We start from the raw sequence: 18,197 nt of genomic DNA, 5'->3' as shown, positions 1-18,197 counted from the left end.
CAGCTGGTGGCAAATTGAATATGATTTTCATTGCTTAAACATTTATGCAACGCATTTCCAGTATCCAACAAACGCCAAATGTAGCTCCCGCTGGGACTTCAAAGTTTAGTCATTGAAGATAGGCTTGGTAATTTATGTCTGAAACACATTTTATCTTATTTGTTGGAATCCTCTTCAAATTCCATCAATAAACACCAATAAATACAGTCTGTTGAAAAACAAAGATAATAAAAGCCGGCGTCTGTAACCCTCGCAGGACTGTAATAAACATGACCAATCACTAACCCGCCTGCCTGTTCATGTGTTTTGAAGGTGTAGCTTTGATGAGAGGGCCCATGGGACGGGGAAGGATGCATCAAGTTTAGCTTGATCTTTTCCAGGATTACCAACCCTAGCTATAATGCCTAATTATTATTTGCATACGTATATCATATAGATATGGCACTCAGTAGAGAGTAAACTACCGCAAAAGCCGGCAGTCCCCCCGAAATTCAATCAAGCTGCACCAGATTTCACAAACCCATAGATATCAGTCCCCTTCATATCAGTCCCTTTAATGTGCCTGATTTCGAGGAATTCTGTTTGATAGTGTTTGTGTAATTTTGAATACACACAAACAAACATACATACATACAAAACAACAAACAGACAGGGGTGATAACATGACCTTCTTGGAGGAGGTACATATTTAGAGTAATGTGAATCTCTTTACTGAGGCTGGGTATTATCAATAATGCAAAACTGTAAATGTACCCAGTTTGAGGCCATTCATTTTCCACTACTGGAGTTCTAACCATATGCAGGTGATTATTAAGGGTTGATCTGAATTGTGGCTGGGGAACCAAACATTTAGCAGCACGGCTGGTCTAATAACACAAAGTCCTATGAAGGTGATAAAAAGCTTAGCAGCAGACACCTCGGATATAAATCCACCGAGTCCCTGCATCAGCCGAGGGTAAATATCACGCTACTAATCATCAAAGCCTCTTCAAAGAGCCTGTAGGAGCATAATGAGGTGGTTGATGGTATGAAAGCACAACTTTTACAAGAAGCTCCACATAGGCTTGAAAGTGGTGAACAGATATTTTGTTGTGATGAAGCACGGCCACTGTTCCTGGTCCAGTTCTGCTGCAGGACTGATGCTGCTTTATGGGGGGGGGGGGGGGGGGGGGGGGGGGTCTGCTGCTCCTGCGAAATCAGCAGGAACTGAGGAGTGGAGCCTTAATTTGAACAGGCTGTGGGAAGGAGCCGGCATATTCCAGACAACACTTTCACTAAGGCTACAAAGACTTGGCATTCATTTGAAAGAAGAAATACCATTTGTTTTATGTTGATGATAACTTTTCACAGTGAGCATGAAAAGTGTAAAGATGCGGTTTTGATGCCAGAACTGATAAAACCTACAGTGTTAAGCAACAACACAGCTGCAGATAAGACGCACAGACTCTAATCCACTCCGATCCCAAAAGAGAAAACGAAACACGTCAGGTTTCTTCCTACAAGTTACTTCATGCACCATGTGGATTATGTAGGATCCTTTGGGGCTCTGATTCAGTTATAAGCAATTTAAGCTTAAATATTACATAACTCAAATTAGTGCACCCTGTAGTCTCCCTGAAGCTCCACGCCCCATTGATTGTAAAAGCAAAGAACAAAACCTGGACAAGAGAATAGTCCTTGCTCCAAATTAGGAGCTACTAAAAACCCACCCAATCTGAAGAAATCAGTTTCTATCTCTTTGCACACAAACTCAAATAGAGAGAAAATAATTCAGACCCACCACAAACATTGAAGCAACAGAGAGGCCTTTCAAAACCTGATGTCCTCAGGCTGCACGATAAGATTTCTAGTGATTTATTATTGAGAGGAATGAAGCGTTTCTTTCTTCCTCCCTAGCTTCGGGGAATCCAGCCACATTAGTCAGCAGCAGGCCATAGACACTGGTGAGCTGGTGCATTACAGATCCATACAGTCATAAAACACCACGGACAGAGATGGAAAACAAGATGACGGGTTAAAAGGTTATACAGCCGAGTGAGGAAACAGCCCGACTTGATCCGAGGCCAGTTTTCATGCCTGGGGCCTGCAGGGTGAACTTTAAGTTGGCTCCTACCTGGAGAATGTATTCCTGGCATAGTGCATGATACTGTCAAAGTCATAGACTTCTCCCAGAGAGTCCACCTCCCCTGGTTCCATCTTCAAGAAGTTATACTCCTGTCCTGTGAAAGGGGGGAAAAAATATTATGAAGCTGATTCATACTGAAAACCCCCATGTATGAATGTATGTCAAAGGTGAATAGATCTGAGCTCTGTGTGAAAACATTATTAAACAATGAAGATACAGATAGGAATGAACCACCTGTGTAAGTGCAGGACAGAAATAATGTCATTTTAAGTTGGCCTGGAGACTGGCTGTCACGACTGGTTGTTTATAGTGTGTGTGGTGAAACACTTCGAAAACCACTTTTTCATAGAACGCTGCAGAAAGATGAAGATGAGTGTAAACCCCACTGGTTTTCCCATTCTGTGTTTTTTTTAACAATCTCAGCTCAGACTCTGTGTGTACAAACATGTGACATTCATTATTTTCATCTCTCTGACATTATTGCTGAGGGATCAGTGAGAGTTCATGCGCATACCTGGCTGGATGTTGTCCCTGATAATGCTGACGTGTTCGTCTCGGTCGGGCCGTGTGTGTTCGTGCCAGAAGCCAATCACGTGACCCAGCTCGTGCACCACAATGCCAAACTTGTCACAGTTTTTCCCAATGGATATGGCTTGGGGCCCCCCTCCGCGGCGACCCACATAGGAGCAGCACCTATGAATTAGCAAGCCGACACGCAAACAGAGAGGGTCAGTGTTACCAAAGCCAAAATACAGTGACTAGACTTTATGTTTTCAAAAATCACTAACAAGCTCGTGGAAACTACAGAGAGAGGCCAGAAGAAGTCATGTTTCCAGGTTGAGAAGAAGAGGGAATGTGTGTTTGGCTGTATAACATCGACTAGCCGCTGTATATATATTTAACGTGCTCTGTATGGACAGTATATAATGAAGCTTTTGATGAGAATGACATTATCTCAACAACCTCGGGTCTGTTTTTTGTACGAGGCGACTCGTAATCCGCACTCACAGCAGTGACATTCATTCGTCCAATTGCCAATGCAGATGCTGAGAGTGACAGTGGAAGCTGGCTGACTGCAGCGCTCCATCTCAGCGTGACATGAGAGGTTCAGTGTGGGAGTCTGTAGGATGGGCGCACACATCATGGCCCTGTGGCCCAGACAGCCGCTCTCTAATTACTGCCGGCCCAGCCAGGCTCTCCTGAGACACGCCTTGAACTTTGCACAGGACGGACGGGGGCCTGCTGAATATGCAGCAGAGCCGAGCGTTCCCACTGCTAACCGCTGCCGCCTGCATGGATAATGTCATCCCTGTTACTCCAGAGGCCAGTTACCGGGCTAAAAATGGCTATCAACAGTTGGCTGGGAAAGAAAGGTTTGCGTTTCAGGAGCTGCATCCGCTTTCTGTTGGTCTTAAATGATACACATCAGTGGTACATTGTGTGTAATGACATAATGCTTCCAGTTCGTGGTCTACACAGATGTGTGCGGTTAAAACATGGGAACATTTTAGGTTTGCGTGTCTCCTGGGAGCCTGTCTAATACCTCCCCTAACATCTCGCCCCCTTTTTTTTCAAACTTCTAAATTAATAGGCTGGTTTGTGGCAGCAAAGTGTTTTAATTTTAAAAATATTTCATAATTTAATAATAGAGCACTGCACGTCCAAACAGGTTGTGAATAGTCGCTTAGCAACTACAGGAGCCACAAGCAGCACTTCCCCTGTGTTTAAGGAGAAACGCTGAGTGGACACTGAGCGTAACTTGAGCGGAGTGCGGTAAACAGGGTTGTGGAGAGGCTGTGGAAGTCTCTCCCTTGGGCGCAGCCGTGTGCACCATGTATGACTAAAGTGCTGGGCGAGTGATGCACTGCGATGATGAGGCGCAGGAAACATTCCTGGCCACTGTGAATGTCTCTTACAGGGCTGGTGGGGGGGGGCAGAAATAACAGCTCACACAGAAACTGTGAGAACAGAGAGAGCGAACAATGGAGGGAGGCTGCTGAGAAGGAAGCAAGCAAACCTATTAAGGCGCTTAAAAATTAGCGGTAGATGGCGAAGGCTCGACAGAGGGTGACCATTGTTCAGTTCCTTCATGTGGGAGCTACAAAACCCACTGACTCACCCACATGGTCGGTAGGTGAAGACAATATAGCTCTCCTCCTGCGTCCGCTCTATAAAGGTCACACAGGTGTGCTTCTCCCAGTGCCGCATGGCTTGGCGGAATATAGCCCGCTGGCTGCCTGAATAGGACACAGACGGTAAGATCAGTGGAGCTGACAAAAACATAACATGACGATTTCATTTAAAAAAAGGACAATAGAAAAGTTTGTTTCAGTTGGATGGAGAGTTACTGGAAATAAAGATGAAAACAGGATGAACTAGTAGGGTGCATACCTCCGCTACGGCCCGACAGTCACCTTAAATTCAATCAAGCTGCACCAAATTTGGGTCCCCTAATGTGCCAGATTAATAGTATTCTCAGAGAAATCAACAAAATTGTTGAAAAATCTGACTTTCAAGGTTTCTTAATGTTGTATTTTTACATGGAAATCTCCGCTTATTTTAGGGATTAGTTTCATGTACGACGACTCAGCACTTAACTTCCTTTCCACAATTACATTTCAACAATGTTGAATCTTGTACTTTTATCCACATCCAAGAATAATATTTTATGGTTTTCATGTCTCTGAATTATATAATTTAAAGTTTGATTATCCGTACTCCATTACATTACATACATATTTGACTTTTTACCCGATCGGTATATCATTGTTACTTACCACTGAAGTTACCACTGATGACATAGGGAATAACACCTTCAGGCCAGACGCGCTCCGGTCTGGAAGTGGCAGCCCTTTTCCTGCGATGTGAGCCGTGTCTATTTTGGCTGTTCTGATTGGTCAATCCTGAGTGTTTCAAATAAAAAACAACAACAAAAAGTAGAAGATTGAATATTAAGTACAATTCTGGTTCTGAGTAAATACGCACAAACACGCTGAGTCCCTCGGACGGTAGCTGGGATGACAAATGAGGACTTTATTCATAGTTTAATATAGAAATTCTGATTATCATTTCTCATTAAAGACATTACATTCACTTTCTTTGGCAGAGACATTTGTTCAAACAGCATTGTTCTTCCTGTTTTGCACGAATGCAATTTTATTAAAGCTGAGTTCTTTCTTCTCTCAAATTAATTTCACTGTGAACGTCACTCAAACAGACATAAATGTAGAGTAACCATGGAGACTAAGCTCCACCTAAACCATGGTGATTATAATATGTTATTATAACAAGTAGGGAGGATATATAGAGAAAACTGTATCTGGTATGTTTGAAGTCTTTTATATGTAAAATAAACAGTCAGCAATAAGTGTCCAATTATTACTTTGGTTTTAATTGACTCTTTATCCTCTGCATTAAGTCATTGGAAGAATAATTAAACTGACACAGACAAAAATGTTCTCATTATCTGAAACTGAGCTAATATGTCAAAACAAATGATGACATTTTAATTCTAGACAATCTAATTATGGACCGCAAGAAATACACCTTTGAGCCTTGATATATTATTTTCTTATCATTCTAATCACATCCAGGAATAATAATTTCACAGTGCTGAGAGTTGAATTACGTATGTTACATTACAACATTGTACAAAAACACATCCTTTGTTTAAATAAGCAGAAGTAAATCATTTCCTTGTAAAGTAGGATCAGTAAATCTCTGCAGGGGAGAAAACTTCAGCTGGAAGAGACCTTTATATTCATTAATGCGGTGTATGAATCTGATGAATGTGTTGGAAAGATGTTATGATTTTGATGAAATCAAACAATATAGATGTATTAAAAGACAATGTGCTATCGTACCTTTATGTTATCCTTTGATTTTTTATCTCTGGCCAAATTATTTAGAATAGCAACTCTTATGTGCTATTACAGAGCTGGGACACCGTTGTCTTTACAGATTAAACTTCAAACAACTGACTTCACTCATTTTCAGGAGAAGGTTTTTAACTATAATGAAATTCTGCAGAACCTTGATTATATATTATTACCTGAGAGTGGTTCAGGATTTATAAAAAGATTGATTTAACACGCCTTAGGAGGTCATACTTTCAGAAACGTTTTTAAAGAATAGCTTTATTGGGAGATATCACCTGATTTAATCTTACAATCTTTAATCTTACTCTTTATACAACAGGTTTCGCTGAGGCAACAAAAACAAGTACATCTGGATAAAAAATATCCTGCGCACTGTTTGTTGTTCCGTAACGCTGGTCCAAGCTGTGCCACTAACAGCCCTCATCTCTTCTAATTATATGTGATTAACATGCGACGCCACAGTTTGCTGGAACAATGTGTTCTGTTGAATTTTAGTCTGCAGGAGTAAATCTCAGCAGCCTGGAGAGATCAATTAGCACATACACTTGTGCATGTGTTGAGGAAAAGTCTGATAACAGCCAAATCTGCTCAGTTCACTGATAAGAAGTGCTGGGGAGACAGGAAATTGTGGAAGATGTGTTAATTATAATTATTATGTGATTAAATACACTATCTTCATTCTTTGAAAGGATGTTTCACTTGTTGTTTGGATCATGTTTGTTATTTAATTGTCCCTGCTCTGTGGTGTTTGTGGAACACGCAGGTTCACAGTCCAGGGAGATTAGGTCAAAGACTAAACTGGTGTTGTGAAATGTTTTGGATGAACAAACTGATTTCTTTGGCACCATTGTGGTTTGTGTTGTTTCATAAAATACGGATAATTAGTTTAATAATTAACACTTTAGAACGATGCGCAAATACTGAGAACTAATCGTTAAAAAGTGAAAAGCGAAACACCAAAATAGAGATGATGTCTAGAGATGTTCTCATACAGATACCAGCCTGGAAAATGCCTCTGATACATTAATCTATATATTAAAGTATATTAGTTTTGCTCCTAAAGAGCAGTTGTGCTGTACTGCCACTGACAAGTACTGATTTTTAAGTGGTGAGGAAGAGGTAATTCCCTGTGTTGTATCGTTAGTCAGAGCTTGCCAAAATGTCAGTAACTTAGTAATATTTCATGTTGGAAAGTCCCACAGTGACATGTACCACATGAAATACTTCAGTTTCAAGGGGTGACGCAACTTCAAAAGGTCATATTTTTATAAATTGTGGCTGCACTTAAAGGAGCAGCTATCTAAGGGAAGAAATTGTTGAATATTCCTAGATGTATTAATGCGTGATCTTTTCAGTTATGACGGTCAAACCTATCGGAACATTAATGATGAAAGTTGAGATATGTAAAGTGTGGATTTACGCATATAACCAAATACTAACTAACCATATATTATATAACTGAAATGTCCGACCGTTTAGAACAATTTGTAAGTTCCTCAGACCGGAAAAACCAACCTTGCGTAAAGGTTATCTGTACTACTTATTAGAAGCCACACCTGTATGAGGTGATCCAGTCTATAAACTGAGGTGAAAGCTATGTGGGAACAAAGCATTACGAGAAATAAATGCAGCACCCACGCTTGATGTGTTTTTAAAGTCCTGATGCCTGAGTCTCCTCTTCCCTCCCGACCTCAGACGTCACTGTTTGCTTTGGGAATCAGTCCAACTGAGGTAAATATTTTAGGAGCAGTTGAAATGTATTTTTAATCCTGCAAAACCATCTCCTCAACATTTTTTATTAAAGTCAAGTGAGGGAAACAGCAAACCGATCCCATTCGAGCACTGACGGCAACATGCGCGTACATGCTGGTTCATGCTCGCCTGCATTTTGTGGGATTGCAAAGTTCTATCTGTCCCCTCTGACTCACAGCTGTTGCTTAAATGCTGTCTTTCCTCTTAAAAACAACATTTAGCTCGACAAAGCCCAGCAATTACTGCTGAGCCTGAACATGGAGGTACAGGTGTAGCAATGTGCAGTGATGACATGGTAGTTGTGCATAAAACTTTTTAAGAGACCTCGTGAAAAAACGCAATGCTAAAATCAGAAAGGGGCTGCTGCTGGAAAGTATCTGAGCGGTTTGACAGTCGTAATGTTAGAGTATTAAATGTCTTTATATATATAATTATTCCCAAATGAGATTCAAAATGTAGGAGCTCTGTTATTTTCAGGTGTTTTATTGCAACTTTATGTGGAGTCACAATACAAAATCCCTTTTTCACCTCACGTTGTACAGTTGAAGAAGTGGTTTCTGCTGTCATTACCTGTATCTGTGTGATTGACAGTCTGGACAGTTCTCTGAGCCAAATCTATTATCCTGTCCACTTTAAACATCCGCATGTCCTCCTCGTCCAGAGCGATGTCTCCCAGAAAGGCAACTGAAACAGACAGACAGAGACGGCACATGTCAGATGACATCCGCTACATGGAGCATCATTTTGCCCCAGCGAGTAGCCTTGAGCTTTTCTCTGCCCGGAAAAAGAAGGCTGCATGGAGGTCTGAGTACATAACACACACACACACACACACACACACACACACACACACACACACACACACACACACACACACACACACACACACACACACACACACACACACACACACACACACACACACACACACACACACACACACACACACACACACACACAAAAATACATACTCTGCTCTGTTTACCCTTTTGCAACGAAACAGAATCCGCAGCATATCTGTTTGGATAACAGGAAGCCCACTTTGTCTTGACTCCAAATTACAGCGTACAAATGTAAGCAGCACAGCGCACATGGTTCATGATGGTTCATGCAATGAAGCGAGAGTATGAACTCAGGAACCTGACCAGTGACATGATCCGGATCCTTCACTGAGCCAGGTTCCGTCCAGATGTGACCAAACAACAAACCTCACAGTGTGGGTGCTTCAGCGCCCTTGGTAAGTTAATGAGAGCCATCAGATATGATACAGCGAGACGTTGACGCTGCCTCCGTGGAGTAATATGGGGCACCTTGAGCGAGTAATAGCTCTTTAATGAGGCCAAGGAGAGGGAAAAATAACCAAACAGTCCCACTTTATGAGGAATGTGCTTTATGGGATTCTTAACTAAATGCCCCTATTTCTGCAGAGGATAAGCCGGGAGTCCTCTCCGCAGAGACAGGGCGCTTGGGTTTACAAGCTTTTAACACCAGCACGTTTCCAGAATTTATGACCTGGCTTGTGTGCAGGAGTTGGGGGGGGAGCTAGTGGGAGAAGACGAGGGGGGAGAGAAAGCAAATTAGTGGCACTGTGACCTATGTCCGAACAATAGATGACATGGACGGGAAGGGAGGATAAGGCTTATCCGCTCTGCCCACACTGCAGCTCTGATTAGGGAAGGCAGGAAAAGAAAATGAGAGGCTTTTGGATGTGTGTTTGGAGGTTAGCGTGGTGGAGGCGAGACCAACCCTGAAGGAGAAGAAGCCCGGAGAGCCGCTGTAACTACAGAGTTAATGGGAGCGATTTCCACTGGTTGTGCTTGAATCTGTAAATCTTCATGGTGTCACACTGAAACAAGCTGCAATTACTTTGAAATAACCGAGAAAATGTATTTTGTGTAGTTAGTTTTGAGGCATGTTTCTTTATGTTAGTGCGCTTTTATCCTCTGCACTGTATAAAAGTTTGACAGAGGACTGAGACAAGAGAGAAAGAACAAAAGAAACAAAAGGAATAAAAGAAAAAACACTTGGTTCACATCCCTGCTCACCATGAGGAGTATCATTGAAACAATCTGGATTTCGGTGGATGGGGGCCAGTCTTTCAACCTTTAGGTTACAGAGGATACGCAGCAGAATGACTGTGTTTGACTTTCGAGGCTAATGACAGCAATAGGGAGAGGTGTAGATCACTGCTGGCAGGACCTGACATGCACAGAGGATGGGTTTAAATTCCAGAGGTCAAAGGGATCCTCTAATTTGTGCCTGTGAAAGACTCTTATTCACTACGACCAAAATCCATGAGTGACTAAACAGACTGCCCACATTAATGTCGTCACATCGGCAGCCATTGCCAGAAACAGCGCTGATAAGGGGAAGCTACCAGATGTTGAGCAATATGGGCTGACTACAGCCAGTCATTTTTCTCTTTTATCGTTGTATCATTTTTTATTTGATTCTCAGAACTGCTGAGCACTGAAAAGAACAGGCAGTGCATGAAGAATTCATTCCAAGTTGCGGTCACATAAGAACACATTCAAAACAATTATCTCAAGCTCCTTTTCGCTCCACATTGGCTGAGAAAAATTAAACAATTGGAGGATGTTTCTTTATTGCACCAGACTCGCTTGATGTGCGCAGGCCGTGACTAAATAACTAAGTGCAGGTTTTTCCTCCCACCCCCATGAGGTTCACCGAGGGCTGCGCTCTCTGCCCATGGCTGAGTCCCAATCATCCGCCACTGTGCCGGAGACAGGCCGCTTTAATCCACAGTGTCATTGTTCTCAGACGGCAGTGGAGATTTGAAGTGAGCAAATGCACGGCCCGGTGGCATTAGGACTCATTTCCCCCGGGCGCAGCAGTCGTCCTGGAGACGCTGTTGCAGGTTTACGGGGAGACTGGCAGGGATTGCGAATTAATCCCCCATGTCTCCTGGCTTTAATTATCCACAGGCGCGCGGTTTTAGGGAATCTTTTGTACGCGACTCCATCCTGGGATTGGGGACAGGTTTTTGGAGAAAGGTGATAAACTCATCCAGATACAGAGGAGCTGTAATGATATTAAGTACAAACACAGTGAGACGGGTGTGTTGCACTGAAGATTAAAGCTCAGGGAATGTGGCAGATGGCAAGTGATCACCACAGAGTACAGTGCTGCATCTCTCTCCAAACAATATTCATTACCTAAATGACAACAGCTGCAGCGATAATACTAATATCTATGCAGAATAGTTGGGTTATAGTGGAGTGGTTTTTATTGCTGCTCTTGCTCACATGTCCCTTTTTATTTATAAAAAACAAGACAATATCTTGGTTATTTTCTTTTCAGATAGAATATATGAATGAGGGATTGTAACTGGTTAAAATGTTGCTGATAGCTGGGGAGAAGGCAATGGGGAGAAGATGTGGTGAGGTAATAAGAGTGGATACAGATTGTAGACTCTACAATCTGTATCCACTTCTCTACAATGTAGAGGGATTTACTCCCTGGTCAAATTGACACATCGCCTGAGAAGAAACACAGCTGGATGAAAGGTGGGAGAAATGGCCGTAATTAAAAAAGAAAAATAGTAGTATACATTTAAGTTTGAGTGAAAGTGTATGATAATGAATATATGAAAGAAATATTGGATTCAATAATTATTTTAATTTTTTTTAAATAGTGCAACCTTTCCCCACCACTGAATTTTTTTTAATTAATCTAATCCATCATAATCCTTCTCATCTCAGACTACCCCCCCCCCCTCAATCAGTGGATCCAGTCAGATTACACATGAGATCTCAATCAAATTAATCCCATTGATTCGTGTAATGCCCTTCGCCTCAACCACTGCAGTGTCAAATACTCTGTACACTCTCATAAATCTCCTTCCGTGAATAGAAGGCCGCGACATCTGCCATTGAAACATGCACAAACATCAATACTAAGCCTTTATAGACACCAACACCAGCCTATACTTAGCCGCCGCGGCTTCATTGAGATGTCGCCGTGGTTTACACTCCTCACTGTGCTGACAAGGGACATTTAAGACAGTCTCTCTGCATACGAGACCTAATGATGAGCCTGGCCAATATGTAAGCCTGCGCTGCATCACAATGCCCTAGCACCGCCTTTCACAGCCTGTGTTTGGTAACAAACGCTGCATTTGAATTCCAATAGAGGCCAATAGTATATTGAGTTTAGGTGATTACTATCTAATGACAGTGTAAGTTCACCTTTCAGGTTTAATTCGGTCAGTGAAGCCATTGTCCCTGCGGACACTGTGTTTTTTAAACTGCAGAGAAAGAAAAGGAGAAAAGTAGTAAGCCAGCATGAGGAAAAACTGTTCCTAAGTAAAGAGAAAAGAAATGCATACTCCGAACAAAGCAATGATGGATTGTACTATGCCGGCCTGTTGTGTTGTAAATATGGCACCTTCTCCTCTGTAAAAGCAACACCAGCTGCTTCTTCCGCAAACTCTTACAGTGACATTTCCTAACACTGCTATTTGAGCCCAAGGCGGAGGAGAGAAATGAAAAAAAAAACCTCCGCTTATCTGCTCATTTGAGAAAAAAAAAAATGTAACCAAGGTATAATTAGAAGCGAGGCTCCGGCTCAGGTCTCCAGCTACGTCCGGAGCTTGAGTAATTATTCTTCGATAAAAGCCTGAAGCCTCATCAGCCCCAGCTGATCAAGACAGAGTTTCTGTCACCGTGCCGAGGCTTCAATCTTATTGAGAAGACGAGAGCGGCTTCAGCTGCAAAGGGCACACAGCAAGAGACTGCCGCCCCTTTAACATTTCACACTCCATCAAGCCCATTAGCAGATTGGATTTCCCAGCTCATCCCTGCCACTGATTACTGATATACCCTACTGCCAGTCGAACCCCCTCTAATGACTCATCAGCTCCACAGCCATTTGTCTCTTTTAATGTCAGCGATACACAGAATTGAGCCCCTTTACATGGATGAATAATTCATTGCCACACTGCAGGAATTTTCACCTTTGACAAAACTTATTTTGACCATCCAGACTTCATATTTGTGGTTTTGGACCGCAGATGAACACACAGTCACAGAGTCTGGCGTGAGGAAACGGCAGGTTTACTCAGAACAGATGTCCAAAACAAAGTTTAAATGGGTTTGCGGATGAACTAAATCTGGAAGATGTCTTCAACACTTTCCATAAATACGAAGCTGAAGAAAACACCTTATTTATTTCATACAGGTGGAGGGAGCAGAAAAACAATTCTTCCACATGAGCAGCGCTGCAGCACTGATGAATTATTTTGAAAAACACACTGAGAATAATGAAGCCGGATAAGCTGCTCTTTAACGTAGGCTAATTGGGCTTTCTTTGAGCCATTCAAATGAGCTCTCTCTCCCAGTGCGTTTGTTTTTGCTTAGGCTCCATACCCAGATTCGGTATTATTGCAATGCAAGATTAGTTATTACTTAGCTCTGACGACAAACATATTGTTCCAACTAACGCGCTGAGATCGTGCCAATAGATTGGCTCCCTAATCACCTGAACCCTGCGGAGAGGGGAATGGCAGGGGTCCTGTAATGTAAAAAAACACCCAGCGTGGGCTCGGCCATGCAGCTCGAATTCCATGATAAAAGAAAAGTATCTGCCTAAGTGTTGCTTGAAGGCCCAATCATGGAGTTCAACAGGCCCATCACACAGAGCAGGACGGAGGGGAGAGAGCTGGGTCATAACGAGTGTCATCTGCTCGGAGAGTTTGAAAACTGTGTTTCAAACTAAAACGATCTCTGTCCACACGAGCCACAAACACGGCTCTGGATCAGTCTTAATCCCCCGTACATACTAACACGCCTAAAACGCATATCACCTGACCACTCACAAACACTGGGCATGCGCGTGCGGGTGTAAACAGGAAGCCATCGGTTGTCACAGACAACAGCTCGTCTCCTTCACATGTAAGCAGTTGTATCATTGTAAAATGACAACAGCGTCCGTGACGCCTGTAACTGGTTATCCATGTTGTGTTCTACACTGGTAGCCAAGACTAATGCTGGTTGTTTTCTTTTAGAAGGGGATCATGTGACAGGGGCCTGACGAATCAGCGAAGGCTTCATTGTGACCGAAAATACCAAATCAGCAAGCGGTTGTTTGTGTCTATATCACTGTTTCCAACAATCTGCATTTCTGCCCATCCAGACTAAAGTGTTTTCAAACTTCCCTCTTTTTAGCGGCTCGAAAACTCTGGAGCCGTGTGGACGCAAGGCTTATGCAGTTAATGCATTTTCAAAACGTAGCCTTAACATTTAATCTAAACGACCAATTCAAAGATAAGGCCCTTGAGAGACAAGAGGAATGACTTCAATAGCAACGCTCCCCTGTGAATGGCCTGCGCTCACCTGCGCTGAGCCGCTGTGGCACACAGAGCGAGCGTGCTTTCCCCTGGCATGAGGTGAATGACCTATACAGTCTGTGAGAAGTGCTCGAGCCAGTCACAGGAGAGGGCCAGGGGGCCCAGGGAGACGTGAGGACTACTTGCATAAGACAGGAGGAGGAGGAGGAGGAGGAGAAGGGTGCGTTGCGGGTTGCCCTTCCTGCAGCTGAGGCCACAGCAGCACAGGAGCTGGAAGGGAAAAGCGCGGCTCTAAAGCCTCAACAGACTGTCACAGGACGTAATGAAGACGTCTGTTGCATGAATTAATGCATATGTACATGTCAACTTTTTCTCCTGATTATAATTTAAGCAGCGAAGACAATGAGCGTGACTGCCTCTCATCCATTTTTCATGTTGAAAACGGGTGGATCTAATCTCAGTGGGTTGTTGGAGTCTTAAATGACTTCCTGGGACGCTGCCAAGTTTGGAGTTGTGCAGACTAAGGAATTTTCCACTGGTTAACTTTCAAAATAGATGGCATTACTTCAGTGTTATTGCACTGCTCACTCCAATCGAAGCACATTTCTATCATGTCTGCTGTAGTGATGAGCTATTTCACGGTTCGTGAATGTGAGCGGGTTTTTTTGCTGAATGGAGGCAGAGCGGGCACACTTAATTAAGAAATGAAGACCTCCCTTTAAGTGTATTTTAAACACTGCGGGGGAAATGAAATGGTCACCATGTGGTTGTCAAGGTGTCTTGTTTTTCCACAAACACCTGAATGGGACTCATTATACTCACTTTCAAGAGAGAAAAAAGTATCCTGGAATCAGTTGGTAAAAACCCTGACATCAGTGTAAAGCAAGGACAAGCCTGCAGAGGACAAACATGAAATTCTCTCCTCACAGAGCTCCCCTCACTGCATCAGAAACTTCACACGGCTGTAAGCTGTTTTTCTCTGAGGGGAAGCAGCGTGACACGAAAATGCTGACCCGGAGGCCACAGAGAGCGATCGGATGGACTCGGTGCAGCGATGTGATTGAAAAATGAGGAGAGGGAAAAACTAAATCAATAATGCACAATACATCAACTCTATAAGTCCTGCAGACGCTGGTATGTGGAGGTGAATATCTAGTGTCTGAGGAGGAGTGTGGAGGAGCAGGGAGATCTTGGACGTTTGGCTGGGAAGGAGAAAAGGCAGGTGGGTGTTGGAGGAGCTGAGGGTTCAGGGGAGTGGGAGTTTGTACTTGTGAGCGTCTCTGTCAGCAGACGTGCCCAAAGCAAACCATAGAAACAAAACTGCAATCAATTCAAATGACAATTCAAAGTGGTGTTTGGAATAATGACCATGTCCTCAGTGATCATGACGTGGATTATCGAGTGGGAATGTCCCCGCCGAGATGGTAAGAGGAATACAAACACAGCATCATCAACAGTTTACCTCTCAGTCTTGAGTCATCTGAACACCACATCAATGTCCAGTAAAACAACACAAACTATCTGGTTTGAACACTTGAACGAGTCAGTGTAAACAGTGAAGCAAAAGCAGGACCTACGTTGACTCATACATGGGACATGGTTCATCTGCAGCCTGACCTTTGTCATGCTCATGGAAAAGTCCATTTCCAAGTCCCCCCCTCGTCATTTATTAATCATCTCCGGGGGAACGATGGAGAAAACAGACACTGTAGGTGGAGGAGAGCTGGAGCTGAAGACTGAATTGCGGCTTTTCTTCTCTTTCTTTTTTTTTTATAAATCGCCTGCCACATCAGAAATCTTCAAATGCCAAACCGGTGCACACTTCCAGGACATTAGAGGTCACTTCGACTGAAGCCAACTCTCTGTATCTGTAACCTGAATACTTTCACCAGATGGAAAACACAATCTGTTCAAACTCCCCCAAAGGGATTTGGCAAGACAGTGAGTTCACAGTGGAGGAAAAAAAAAAGAGAAAAGATTACAATGACAAGTCTGATTCACTTTAGCCAAATAATGAGGGAAAATGCAGAAAAGAAGCAGACATATTTATACTTTGAGCCACGAGACATCAGCCAGCAGAATTATGTGTGCATGAGCTCCACTGTACTCTCGCTCTCTCCTCCTCCACTTTATTTTAGTGGCCTGTGAACAGCCGGTGGAAAAAAAAAAGACTATTTCTGCAGGGACAAAAAATAAAAAAAACACAACCAGGAAGGGAGAAGATTCAGAAAGCCTTTGTTTTCCCAGCAGCTCTCCTCCATACAACCCAGGACACAGCCTGCAGCTTCACACGATCACGTTTTAAAAGAATAAAAAGCACACTGGAACTTTTCAACCAGCACTTAAGCCCAAACTTTTCATGGATTTACTCAGACTCACCCCCCCCCCCCCCCCTTTTTTTTTTTAATGTTCAGATCCGTACAGCCACTCTTCACCCAGCAGCTTCAAATGTTTTCAAAACTGAACAATAAACTGTGTCATTCATTGCAAAACAGACGCACATTGTGTTCTCTGGAGCCTTTTAAAAACTACATGCACTGCTGTCATCTCTCTGCAAGATCCACACACACGCGCACACACAGAGAGAGAGAGAGAGAGAGAGAGAGAGAGAGAGCGAGCAAGAGTCGTGGCATGTTTCTACCTCCACGTAAATAAGGTGAAACAAATCACACCGCGGGGGCAAAGAGGGAAATCTCTCACCAGCTTTACAGGGATCCTTGTAGTCGATGTGCTCTGATGTGGCAGCGGGCTCCACGTAGTAACCCGGATCAATCGCGTCCAAATCGATCGCCGAGATCGCGCAGCAGAGACAGGAGAGCAGGAGCAAACATCTCGCCGCGAGATCCATGATTGTGGTGGGGGAGACGGCGGAAAGCGAGGGATAAAGGTGAAGGAGGAGAGAGGGGCGAGAGAGAGAGAGAGACAGAGAGAGGGAAAGAGAGAGAGAAAGAGAGAGAGAGAGAGAGGGAGAGAGGGAAGAGAGAGAGAAAAAATGGGAGGTTTTGGGGGGAAATGAGATCCCTCCGGAGGGCGGGTTTTAATTCCAGCCTCTCTCCGGTGTCCTCTCGGCTCTTGGGGGCAGAGATTTCTCTCGTCCGGCTCCGGGCGGAGGAAGAAGTGCCGGAGAAACTTTGATGATATGGCAGCTCCGCAGGGGCGGTGATAGAATGGCCCCCTCACTCACTGATGCCCGGGCACATGCTCACTGCTCCCCAGGGGCCCTGACAGAGGTTAGGGGGGCAGTTTGGTTCAACACAAAGCCTGTAATGTCTTTGTCTAAAATGAACATTGTAGTGTTAAAAGTCTAATTGTACTAACAGACCTTCATTCAAGAGGAGTTGCCCAAAGTTAAAGATGTTTAGTTCATGTTGAGCTTGGAACCACAGATAGTTCAACTGGCCCCAGGTGTTACGTTTGGCTGTCACATCAATAAGTCAAATTAAGAAGTTTGAATATTTATTTATTTATATGTTAATATTTACATGAAGTATTTGACATTTAAACAGCCTCCTCAGCTTTTTATATAGTATTTTTTACCTTTGACACAGAGACAGACTTTCAGCAAAGCACACTTATTCAAGGCTTGTAAAATTACTCATGAGCACACGCACACAAACGCGCGGGTGTAAATCCAACAGTGCTTGGTCTTTGTTACTATCAGAAACATTCACTTTCTTCAGGCTTTCACATTTGCACAATTTTTTCACACACACACACACATCAAACAGACTGTGCTCCACTTTTCAAGCAATCACGAGTTAGATGAAGTGATTACAGCGCCACCTGTTGGACACACACATATAACACTATATGCAAAGCATGTAAATTTAAATATAAACAAACAAACAAGGTAGGTAAATCAAATTTTTAAAAGGAAATACTTCAAGATTAATCGACCAGAGTAAAAATATTATTTTTAGCCTATGTTTAGCTTGGGCCTATAGTTAGTTAAAAATGAGCCCCTGGTGTTCAGTTTGGATTTGACATTGTTAATAAAAGTGTGTAAAATGAAAAAGTTTTAACTTCAACTGCATCTACAAGATATTGTAGTGAATCTTTACACTTTAAAGTTGTTTGCACTAAGACACCCTTGTTATTTTATTTAATCTACCTTACATACACAGGAGACATCAGA

The 18,197-nt window shown here is 43.1% G+C and overlaps 1 protein-coding gene across 1 annotated transcript in view; it reads right to left on the bottom strand.

Moving 5' to 3' along the window:
- bmp1a (bone morphogenetic protein 1a) overlaps positions 1–17,229 on the bottom strand; it is a 31,816-nt gene extending 14,587 nt beyond the window's left edge. Inside the window, exons 1-6 of the mRNA XM_034596105.1 lie at positions 16,763–17,229; positions 8,326–8,439; positions 4,903–5,028; positions 4,245–4,362; positions 2,640–2,818; positions 2,114–2,219 (exon numbers count right to left, since the gene is read on the bottom strand). Coding sequence (XP_034451996.1) covers positions 2,114–2,219; positions 2,640–2,818; positions 4,245–4,362; positions 4,903–5,028; positions 8,326–8,439; positions 16,763–16,910 — 791 coding nt within the window. The 5' untranslated portion in view covers positions 16,911–17,229. The remainder of the gene's footprint in view (positions 1–2,113; positions 2,220–2,639; positions 2,819–4,244; positions 4,363–4,902; positions 5,029–8,325; positions 8,440–16,762) is intronic.
- Positions 17,230–18,197: the final 968 nt, after the last annotated feature.

The sequence above is a fragment of the Hippoglossus hippoglossus genome, chromosome 9 (assembly GCF_009819705.1).
Source record: "Hippoglossus hippoglossus isolate fHipHip1 chromosome 9, fHipHip1.pri, whole genome shotgun sequence".
NCBI classification, from domain to species: domain Eukaryota; kingdom Metazoa; phylum Chordata; class Actinopteri; order Pleuronectiformes; family Pleuronectidae; genus Hippoglossus; species Hippoglossus hippoglossus.
This window is presented reverse-complemented; position numbering and strand designations above follow the sequence as displayed.